The sequence below is a fragment of the Sebastes fasciatus genome, chromosome 13, assembly GCF_043250625.1.
Source record: "Sebastes fasciatus isolate fSebFas1 chromosome 13, fSebFas1.pri, whole genome shotgun sequence".
NCBI lineage: Eukaryota > Metazoa > Chordata > Actinopteri > Perciformes > Sebastidae > Sebastes > Sebastes fasciatus.
Window position 1 is genome coordinate 16,408,351 of NC_133807.1, and position 12,135 is coordinate 16,420,485.

Consider the following 12,135-nt stretch of genomic DNA (forward strand, 5'->3'; position numbering starts at 1 on the left):
GTTCTTATCTCATGCAACAAAACTACGGTAATAGCCGCAGCTAGGTTTAGGCAACAACACCCCTTGGTTAGGTTTAGGAAAAACATTGTGATTGAGATTAAACTAAGTATGTAAACTAAGTAAATACGGAAACAACGTAACAGACATATGGATAACACGTCACAAACATCACGGACGTAACTTCAAAATATCTCAACAACACTTTGGGATACGAGCACCGGTCTCCTGGTTGAAAGTCCTGTGTTTGTTGGACCCATCCACCGCTCCTTCCACCCGCCATAAGGAGTCTATCTCACTTTTCATTCTACGTCACTGCTCTGAGTGTCGCATATTCACGCAGATGCGTTTACATTGCAGTCGGTATTTGACAAGTTGGGAGTAAGAACGAGTTGATATGGGGGTCAAACATGATTTTTGGCCTCAGAAGTGATACTATAATATCTGTCATATTTATTGAAGCAACAGGAAACCCCTTAACAGTCAACTTGCTTGAGGACAAGCCAGAACAAACTCATGTGCATCATAACATTATTCAGAATTATGCAAAAGAATTATACCAAAAATGTCCGGCTCAATTTTTGGAAAATGGGTCTAAAATGATACACGAGACATCTGGAACATGTCTAATATTGGCATGATGCAGCAATAAAAAACAAGTGAAAGTCTTGATTTTGAATATTATACTTTGAGTAAACATCTTGTAGCTTCAACAAGGAGCAGAAACAAGTTAAAACTGAATATATATGACCCTTTCAGACAGTGGGGAATTGGGAATAAGATGGTTTTAACAACTGTAAAACTACTGAAAGGGGAAACTGTATGTACTACAGTATATTTTAAGGCGTCAAGTAGTGATGTAACTTCTCATCTTCCAGTCAATCACATGCCCTCTGCATCTTAAGCAAGCAAGCTCAACAGCTGCTATATTTTATTGTTGTCAGATTGGGCTACTTTTTATTTAATTGGGCAAGTAAAAATGGTTTTGGACTACTTTTGGGCGGTGAACAAGTAAAAAACTGTAGGCTATTAAGATCAGTGTAATAACTTCAATGTAGTTAAATATTGCAGAGAACAATAAGTATCATCACCTCGCCCTACCAGGGCATCATGAAACCTCTCTGCTATAAAAGTAATAACAGCAGACCTTGGTCAAACAGCATTCACCTTGATCAAATAGCACTCAAGCTGGCTAAGACAAATAAATCTTGGCAGTGGTTTTAGTCTGCCCACCAGATGGATGAGCTTTGACACGCCGGATAATAATGTGAGTGAATGAGGACAGCGGAGTTGAGGCAATGACAGCAAAGCATTTGAAAGTCAATTTGATATGGTTTCCATTCGCTGTCAAATTACCTGTCCGGGATGCTTTAATGTGGTCATTTTCGCCATCTGGTACAACCAGATTTACCAGATTCGAACACATTTGTGAATACGATTAAACCTCCATCAAAATGAAAAAGACTATTCCTTATTAATATCTGTCGTCCACTCCCAGTTTTCTCCTTGTAATGCCTTTGTGGAGATGGACTTTTGCGTTATGGAAGGAACTGATAAATGTATTGATCTATAAATGAACTGATGTTGGATGTTTAATGTGCTTTTCAGTCTTTGGGGGGCAACATGAAATCACAGACGGCAGACTTTTTTTGTCAGATAGTTTGAATTCGGCAATCAAACTGAGGATTTTGAGAATAATGAATGATAATCATAATAATAAATTATTGTAAGAGTCAAGTGAAGTCTAAGAGTAAAGTTAAAATTTTCAGATCTGAATAAAATATGAGAATGAAGTCAAAAAGTGAAACCTCTGGTATAAATCAGGATTATGAAAATAAAGTCATAATTCCAAGAGTGAATCCTGCAAATAAAGTTTGACATTTTCGATAAAAGTTTCTGAGACTAGAACATCAGAGAATAGAAGTTATTATTTGTAAGTCCAATGAAGGGTAAAATTCAGAATTTTGAAAATAAAATCAGAATTGAGTTGGTAAGGTGGATTCAAGTCGATGACAATCAATCGATTAATAATATTAAAGTAAAATTTCTGACTAAAAAGTTAGAAATCTCAGATCAAAATCAGAATAAAGTAATAATCCTGAGAGTGAAGTGAGTTCTGAGAACAAAGTTGGAATTTTTAGAAAATGGTTATTCAATTTAAACTTTATTTCAGACACACAGGAGGGTCCATAACAATAAAAGAAAAGAAAAAGAAACAAAAAACATACAAGATAAGACCACAGCAGTTCATCATTCAATTCATATGCAGGCTATCTCGCCAGTGTTTTCTGGACTTGGATGAATACCAAGTGCAGCTCTCACATTTTAATATTAGAAAATGTGAGAATAAAGTCATATTTCTATGTAAAGCCAAATTTCACCAAAAGACCCAAAAGTCTGACATTCAAGTCTTTCAAGGGGGGGGGGGGGGGTGGGGGGGGGGAGCAAAATTAGGGTCAATTTTGCCATAGCCCTTTACATACATCCAGTAATAACTACTTTTACTTTGAAAGTCAGAATACAAGAAAAAATCCTAATGGTCATTTTTATAAGCAACCAAATCCTTTCCAGCTCCCCCTCTGTATTTGCATGGCATTTGATTTATAATTCTAAAGTAAACCAGCTCGGACATGTTTTCACATTTGCCTGGACACACACACACACACACACACACACACACACACAGTGCAACACAGAGGACGTGATTGGTGACTTGGTGAGTGGATGCAGCTTGTGTGCGCACTGATGCATGAATGAATGTGCACCAACAGCAGCGCCTCGCCTCTTAACAGACAACTTCTAATACACTGTTATCTTTATGCTGCTTCTTTTTTTTTTCACCACCTCCGCGTGTTATCGAGTGAAGCCTGGAGGCAGATGACCAAAGCAGGTGGGGGGGTGGGGTGGATTGATAATTAACTGAGGTACCTGAATCCGTGACGTGGGTGGTGGGTAGAAGAGAGAGAGAGAGAGAGAGAGAGGGAGGCGGGCCGGAGAGGAGAGAGAGAGAGAGAGAGAGAGAGGTCTTGCCTCCCTCTTGTCTTGCTGAGGCTCTTTGATTCAGTGGCACAGTGGCTGAGACACAACCCCGTTATACCGGCCACCGTTAACCCGGTAAGTCCTTCTCATCTTCTTCTTCTTCTTCTTCTATTTTCACAGTCTTCATTTTTTCTTATTTCCCATTAGAAATAAAAAATAGAAGTGAATGCTCCGTTTCCATTCAGGAAGTCGGATAAAAGAAAGTTCTATTTTCACAGTCTTCATTTTTTCTTATTTCCCATTAGAATAAAAAATAGAAGTGAATGCTCCATTTCCATTCAGGAAGACAGATAAAAGAAAGTTGATGCGTAAAATAAAAGCGCAAAAACGCTCCATGGAGGCATAGTTTGGATCCATTGTGCAATTCATGAACTCAGCTTGTATGTATTCTCTAGTTAAATAAGCAGTTTTATGTTTGGAGTGAAATCAAAGTGGAAAACATGTTGTACTTTTTGATGCTGAAACGCTCCAAACAGCCAAATGGAAACTTGGGCGCTGTCCATGGTGCTGAAAGTGTTCTTAGGTTTCCAATCAGTCCAGTTATTGACAGTTCTTCTTTCTATTACGCCTGCTTATTAATAAAGTTTCTCCTAACTTAAAGTCTAAATCCCTCTCTGTCCATTCTTCTCTTCTCCACAGTGAAAGCATCGATCCTACATCAACAGCTCATGGTATAAAGATCTCCCTGGAGAGAGGACAGACATCGCGCGTCTTTTATCGCGTCTAGTCTGCAGCCGAAAATTAAAAGAAAGAGGACAAAGCGAACTTTTTTTTATCAAGAAGACAGATTGATTACTGGACGACAGCAAAAAAAAAAGTCAGAAGATGCTTTGTGTGTCTGATGAGCGCAAAAAAAAAAAATCTGCCACCAGTCCAACAAAGTCCGTCAGTGAGAGCTTTTTGCGCGTAAAGGAGTAGCCTGATGAAGAAACCAGCAAGAAGCACCAAGAAGTGGAAGAGTGATAACTGAGAAAGAGAGAAGAAAAGATCAGACAAGAAGAAGAGTGGAGAGACACAAAGAATAAAAACACCAGCGCGTCCTCAAATGATGGGGATAAAGCACCTTCTGCTTCTTTTGATTTACTTCGACCTGCTGAATGTCCTGTGCGTCGCCACCACCACCAACAAAAAGAGCAAAACCCTGCCGAGGAGGAACCCAAAGGTGAAGGAGGTCAACGGCAGCAGCACCACCGCGGTCCCGCTGGCCGTGCCGGGTAAGATCACCCAGGTCCAGGCTCCCTCGGTCCAGCAGCACGACACCTGCCTGGGCTACTACGACGTGAGCGGCCAGTACGACAAAGAGTTCAGCTGCAACAACACCGACCACCGCTTCTGCTGCGGCAGCTGCTTCCTGCGCTTCTGCTGCGCGGACCGAGGGAAGCGGCTGGAGCAGAAGAGCTGCACCAACTACAACACACCGGACTGGATCAAGACTCAGCCGCCTTCACCGGCTCCCACAGGGGACACGTACGACCCGGAGCTTGACCAGACCAACACCACGGTGTACATCACCTGCGGGGTCGTGGCGCTCGTCATCGCCATTGGGATTTCTGTGAAAGTTGCCTATGATAAAGCCACCAAGCCTCCTCAGGAAATGAATGTGCACAGGTAAGATGTTACTTTTAATCCTTCATTAGATGATGGAAAAAGATGAAAGATTATTATGATGTCTGCAGAGCATGTGATTTCACACCCATAAAGGCAAAGAGTATGTCAGTGGGATAAACTCACCCTTATTATTCTCACCCTTATACTCAGCCTCCTTCCTGGAGCTGTGTAAAATGTGCTCGCTTATCATTTCAGTGTGAATTAATCTCCAGTTTGCACAGAATTAAAGTGGTATAAACTATAGAAAAACACTGTGTCATATAACACTGCATATATCTACTGGTTGGGTGTGAGTTGAACACATTCTTCTGCTAAAGTTGCCTATGATAAAGCCACCAAGCCCCCTCAGGAAATGAATGTGCACAGGTAAGACTTTTTTTACTTGTAATCCTTCATAGATGATGGAAAAAGCTTGAAAGAATATTATAATGTCTGAAAGAGTATGTGATTTCACACCATAAAGGCAAACAGTATGTCAGTGGGATAAACTCACCCATATTTATTTATTTAAAAAGGATCCCCATTAGCTGATACCAATGGCATCAGCTAGTCTTCCTGGGGTCCGAAATCAAGTACATTACATTTATCACATACATACTATATACAACATCATATTTGTGTTACACAAATAACATCTAAATTTTCCAAACATATATAAATTTCACATTCATACACAATCTTCCACAACCATTTAGCTTCAAGGCCCATCATCAGGGAAAAGGAACAAAAGAAAAACCATACATGACCAACACTGGACTATCTGCTTAAGTAATGTGTTCTTAGATGGTATTTGAATGAGGATTTGTTAGAGGAATTGACGGATGTAAAGAGGGCGGCTATTCCAGTGATTGATGGCACGATAAATGACCGTTTTTTTCATTCCATATATTCCTGGAGTTGTGTAAAATGCATTTCTTATCATTTTAGTGTGGAATAAATCTCCAGTTTGCCCAGAATTAAACTGGTAAAAACTATAGAAAAATACAACACTGCATATATCTACTGGTTGGGTGTGAGTTGAACACATTTTTCTCTGTCAACGTGGAGTGTAAAACCTGACAATCATTTCCCTCCAATAGCCTTCAAGTGAAAATCTATCCTGTCCTTACAGCAGCCCACATAACTTACAGCCTCAATATCACGGGTTCAACTGAAGCTCATGACCTTTAACACGTGCCATTACTCTCCTCCCCCAGAGCCTCCCTGTCAAAAAAAATGTCAAGATTGTATACGTTTCTCTGGTATACATCATCCCATTCATTGTGTGTCAGTCCCAGGAGGGGGAGCGGGTGGTATTCAGTGTCCGTTCAACCCCAGAGGGATAAAGTAAATGCCACTGAAAGCAATTGTGAGTGATCACGTTCATCCTGATGGGAGTGGTCTCTTCTACAATGACTGTATTTTTAAATCCTCAAGGCACCAGTAGTGGTCACTGAATTGCTCGATGAGCGTTAAGGCAATATAAAAGCCCATCCTGTGGCCATTTCAGTTACCAGCTCAACAAATTGATGTATGGTGATGTCGGGATATGACATTTTGACACCATCATTTGAGAATGACATAATTTCTTAATGTTGGGGATTACATGCTTTTTAGTAAGTTTTTTCATACTGCAGTCGTCGGCACTTGTGTCCAGGAACAAACCTCCCATAGAGCTCTGTCAGTTTTGATTGAATTTGCAATAGATTTGTGCAGAATGTTCTTAAAACAAAAACTAAAATTATCAAATTACAGGCAGAATTTGCCATTTGAAAGACTGCTACTCCATGGTAGTGTAATATACGCTACAAATGGTGCCAGGAGATTTCAGTTTTGTCAGGGAGACATGAGTTAGTGGTGCATTCAGGCAGCTTTCGTAAAAATTGGTTAGAATTTTACAGGTCGCAGTGTGTAGGATTTGGCGGCATCTAGCGACTTAAACTTCTTTCTCCCAACTCGTCAAATACCGCCGCTTGGTCAGTGCCTCTCAGCATCGGAGACCGACACACGGGGTACACCTCTTGCGTTACTTTTAGACGAACCAGGGGTGGCGTGTCAATACATGCATAGTGTCCTTTCAAAATAAACTTCCATTTTCACATGAAGGTTTAGGCAACACAGCCACTAAGTTAGGGTTAGGAAACGGTCGTGGTTGACGTTATTTTCACTGACTAGCGACTCACAGGACTGACAATACCAACGAGTCCCATGACTAATAACTGATATGATAAAATAAGTCAGCGTTACTCTTAGTTTCACACGGGACACAAACAGCGGTCTCCTGGTTGAAAGTGTTTGATTGACAGCCTGGCAACATAAGCAAATCATTAGCATAACATAAGCAAATATTATAACTGTGAACATTTTTGATGCAAATGATGCTAAATTCTGATTGGTGCACAGAATGTGAGATCACCCTTTTCTATCTGAGCCCCGTCCACTTTAAACCAGTGAAAAACACAAGAGAAAATAAAAAATATGAGATCAGGGCCTTTATGAGTCATATAACTAGAGCTGAAATGATTCCACGATTAATTGATTGACAGAAAATGTATACGCAAGTGATTAGTTTTCATTTTTTAAACTAAAAGTGCCCAACATTTGGTCCTAGCTTACCAAATATGAGGATTTTAATGCTTTTCCTTGTCTTTCGTTATAGTAAACTGAATATCTTTGGGGATTTTTTTGGACTGCTGACCGGACAAAGTAAGCTGTTTAAAGAGATCAGCTTGGACTTTTAGGATTCTGTTATGGACAGCTTTCTTACATCGTATCGACCAAATGATTAATCAATGATAAAAAAAAATAATCATTAGTTGCAGCTCTACCAGTACCTCTACTGGCATTGAGTTAAGGTTAGCGTATTGTGTGGAAAAAGCCTGAGGCAAGGTGTGGTTTTTAACCATTATTTTTGTGAGGGATTGATACATTTTCTGGGTGGCTCAGTGGTCAGGATGTTTCGCTTCTGTGTTGTTCGCTTGGGTTTCCTCCCACGATTCAACGACATTCAGCTGTCTCTCTTTACAAGATTGGAGGTGTCCAGGCTATCTTTTGTGTGATGCATGCTGGGATACTCTCCATCCCCACTGAAGCAGGAATTGAAAATGTATAAAATAGAAGTATAAATGGGTTTTTAATTTAGGTTAGGTCTGACTAAAATTGCATGTTTTCCACCCACTGGTAAAGAAAAAAATCACTTAGTCATTGCTCTTATCACTTGAGTCACTACCATTAGTCCACTCTGGACATAGCAGAGGAGGACGTCTTGCTTTGATTTAATGGTATGAAAATAATTGAGCATTGTTATACACTCGGTCATGACACTTTGGCGCCTGCTGCTTTGAAAATGTCAAAGAGGATTACTCAGCTTTCTGAAAAACTCGGTGACAAATTCTTATTGATAAAAAAACGCCATACTCCAGCCCTGACAACAACACAAAGAAACTCTTTCAGTAGATATATTAGATTAAATTTAAGCTCCAGTGATTGCTCTAAGTGTCTTTTCAAGAGTTGGCACAGTCAGCTTTTAATATCCAGATGGACTCATGAGACATTATAATACAGTATTTCATTTGAAACAACAAAAAGAACAACAAAGCTCATGATGCAGCACTTTTTCCATCTCCGCTCTGAGAAATGAAGAGATGGTGAAGTTTGTGCGTCTCCTTACTGCGCTTCTATCCCAGCCACGGGGCGTACTTTCAAGTGGATCTGCTTAATGCCACCACTTCAATATGAGCAGGAGCCATGAGAGTTTACGGAGAGGTCGATTCAATGAGGAGGCATGGCTTGCCGGGTGCTCAATAGTGGTTTTATTTTTATTTTTATGATTTGTTTATTTCCAACGCCCATTTGGCACATAGAGCTGTCGTAATGATGTCTGCTGGAATAGACCTCGGAGCCTGGCAGCAGACATTCGTGCTGACAGCCGTGACTAAAAAGAAGTAGTGGAACATGGGATTAGCTTTATATTTGGCACGGGTCTGCTCTTAAAAAGTGGGTGCTTCTCTAATGCAATTTCGTCTCTTACCTCTGCGACGGAGGGAGGACTCTGAGCAGAATACTGAGCTGTTGGCAGACCTTTGCTGTTTGGTCTGTGACCTTCAGCGAAACACAAGAAATGCAGAGTGAGAGCTAAAGCCAGTGGTTTGAACAGGCCGTATTGATCACCTTCTGCAGGGCAAACCGAGAGGCATTTCATGCCGGTTAGGAGGTGGGAATAATGCTTTGTTCTCCGATTGCAGGACTGAGGAACTGAGTTAAAAGGCAAGACCTCTGAATGGGCAAAATGAATGCAGCAGAATAACTGAAAGTTCAATGCAAAAGTGACTGAGAAAGTTTGTATAAGAAGTCAGCTCTAAGGATTTATTATCAGCCGATTTGAGCTTATCAGAGAAATGCTGGTATCAGCAAATATGTTGGACAATAAAACTCAACAGATTGCAGAGCAATGCCAAAGATATGTTCTAGGCCATCCACTTCATTACATAGTTTGTACACAAGAGAAAGAGGACAGCTTTAGTTTTCTTCTGCTTTTGATTAGATTGATCACTCGCTTGGCCTTATCGTCAAAGGATAAGGTTGATGGTATTTTATATGTTTGGTCCTGTCGATAAATCCCAAGAAAAGAACAAAACCAACAATGTGTGTGTTCGTTTCTGTCCGAGTTCACCACCATCAGGCCAAAGGTTATTGGTTCCTTCTAGGTTAACGTTTAGAAAACTACGAAGTGATACCGATACCAATAGTGTACTTCATTTGATACCTTTCTTTATACTTCATTCGATCCCCATCATGTGAATGGAGGCATTCAGTTTTGTAAAATGGCACCGCCGCAGAGGTTTAGTGTAGCCATACTTTGGAGCGTTTCGGAGGCATCTCGGCTCGTTGAACTGCCAACTCCATCAAATAGACAGAAGAGAGTGAAGAGGAAAATAGGTTGGGAACCAAGGCTCTAGTGAGTATTTGTGGCTGCAGAACCAACACGTTCTCATCCCAGCTCATCACGTACTGACGCCTCACCTTGTCAGACTCCCCCCGTTACGGACACTTTATGTGCTTAATGTTGTAAATTAAACAAAAACAGTTAGGTTTAGGAAAAACAATATGGTTGGGCTCAAAATTACTGTTTTTACAGTGCAAATGTGACTTGACGTTGTGAACATGGGACACGAACAGCAGTCTCCTGGATGTAAGCCTTGTGTTGTTGGACCCATCCACCTCCACTCCTGCCTGCCGTGTGTCTCTTCCGCATTTTAAACTACGTCACCACAGCACTTCCCTGAGCATTTACTGTTGCCGCAAAAGGGTGCCTTGTCAGGACAGTGTATGTGGGATTGAGTCAAAATAAACTAGTGTATGTGTGTGTTCATGGTGATGAAGGAACATGTCACCCAGTGCAACAGTGTGGCTAAACTGATGTGTTTTTAATGGAGCTCTACGGCACATAGGAGGAAGATATGTCAGGCTTTGGATACACAGATAATTCTTGTTAGTAGGATCAATTTAATGTTGGTTTTGGTCTTTTTATGGGCTTTGTTGACAGTGTGAAAAAATATGGAATATCACCGACTTACTATTTAGGGGACTACTTTAAATCTGTTATGTTCATACCTCTCAGAGGACAGAACCTTTTGTAATAGCAGACTCCTGTTCCTCTGTAAATCAGTCTAATTGTGGCGTTCCCCAAGGGTCCATTCTTGGCCCATTGTTGTTTACAGTCTACACGCTTCTCATCAAAAGGGTTTTAGGATATATAAGTGTGTAAAAAAGAATAGGAATTTACCTATAAACTTTTAACAGATGTTTTAAATTCTCAAATATCAATATTAGTATCAACCCCCAAATCAGGGTCAGGTTCTATTAGGATTATAAACAGTCAAAGCATTCTGAAAAAAGCTCCTGCAGTTTCTATGTGACTTGACAACAATCAAAAGTCTTTTGTATTTCTGTATTTCTTGGTTTCCTAGGCCAAATGTTATTCTTTCTTATTAAACGCAGGGTGGGCGATCTTGAGAAACTAGCAAGAGGACACTAGATTTTTAAAAGTGTAGAGAGGACAGGTAGATAGCCTGGTAGGTTTATTACAGTCCTGCGACAGACACAGATATCAGATTTTTTTTTTTTGTCAAAGAATTTGCTTTATTGATTGCCGTTAAGATGTAATAAGAATCTCATCTAATAAAACAAAAATTGTCTCTAAAATCTTTACCAACCCTGCCTTTAAAACAAATGTTAAAAGTCGGTCCTGTTCCTGCAGACTGCTGTAGCTCCTGCTGCACACGACGTGGCAGCCAACTGGGACAATGCAAAATCAGGTCGCCTCTGTCTGCGAAAAAGAAACGGCTAAAGTGTTCTCATCCTGGAAGGGAAATGCTATTTATACACTGTATATCTCCCAAAGTCACAGAGTTATGGAAAAGTGGAATGTGTAGTTGCTTTAGGTTGACATTGACATAGTTAAATTGCCCTTTCATTTCCTTTAAGGAAACGCAGAGCCGGCGCTCCATCTCACAGGCCGACACTGTGCCTCTAAAAGAAGGAAATGTTGAAATATTGCTTTTATTTTGTGGCTCCGAAGAAGGGACACCGACTTAACTCCTAATAAATGTGCCTTGAGCTCGAGTCCGGCTCACATAATAGGACTTGTCTGTACCTTGTGTACCGCGCTATTGAAAATCTAACTCCCTCGTGGATTTTGGTAATGAGGATTTCCACTCTGCTTTGCTCCATACCTCTATGATTCAAATTGGAGCTGTAGCTAAATAAATTAGGAAGACCTTTAGGGGGATGTAGGGGAGAAAAACAAGAACATTTTGGTAATTGCTCTTTTTTCATTTGTGTAATTTCTTTCCAGAGCCCTGGCAGACATTCTGAGGCAACAAGGACCAGTTCCAATATCTCAGTATGAACATGAAAACATTGCAGCGATTGATGGGTCGCCCAAAGACGAGACGCCAGTCAGAACCTTGAAGAACCATTACACACCTGTTCACACCAAGGCATCGAACCACGGTAGGTGACGCTGCTCTGCTTTTATACTGATCAATAACTCAGACTGTGAAAGCCAAATAACTTACGTGTAGCTTTCACGGCATGTCCATTTAGAAAAAACTTCATGTTATGACGCTGGTAAAGCGTAAGTGTTGTAAAGAAAGACGGCCTTCGCTTTCCTTAATCTGCCACAGCATTCTTTGATTGACATCCCTTGAAATAGATGGACGGGCTGTGAATCTTAAGCTTTTTCCCCTCAATCTTTCTTAAGAGGAAACATACAAGGAAATATATAGAGAATTAAATGGCTGAGTTCTCGTCTCCCTCACGCTGCGGTCCTATAAGCCTACTCAGCACTGGCTCAAAATTGAGATGCAAATTATCATTTTCTGTCGGAGACGCAAGCTTTTTTGTCCAGAGATAATTCTGTCGTGCAAACGCTGTTCCTCCTACTTTTATCTGGTCGGTCTCCAGATCCCTGCTCCAGGGATCAGCTCGTTTGCTAAGTGCCCTAGTATG

The 12,135-nt window shown here is 40.7% G+C and overlaps 1 protein-coding gene across 5 annotated transcripts in view; it reads left to right on the forward strand.

Moving 5' to 3' along the window:
• The first annotated feature begins 2,488 nt into the window (after nucleotides 1-2,488).
• The window catches only part of LOC141780562 (shisa family member 6), a 234,115-nt gene continuing 224,468 nt past the window's right edge, over nucleotides 2,489-12,135 (forward strand). For 2 of the 5 annotated variants that reach the window (XR_012596693.1, XM_074655834.1), the window contains exons 1-3: nucleotides 2,491-3,111; nucleotides 3,676-4,644; nucleotides 11,480-11,637. Coding sequence is in view for 4 of the 5 variants with exons in the window: in XM_074655834.1 (XP_074511935.1) it covers nucleotides 4,082-4,644; nucleotides 11,480-11,637 (721 nt within the window). In the remaining variant the exon portion in view is untranslated. Of the gene's footprint in view, nucleotides 3,112-3,675; nucleotides 4,645-11,479; nucleotides 11,638-12,135 lie in introns of all 5 variants that reach the window. The other 3 variants (XM_074655835.1, XM_074655838.1, XM_074655837.1) reach the window with 3 other exon arrangements.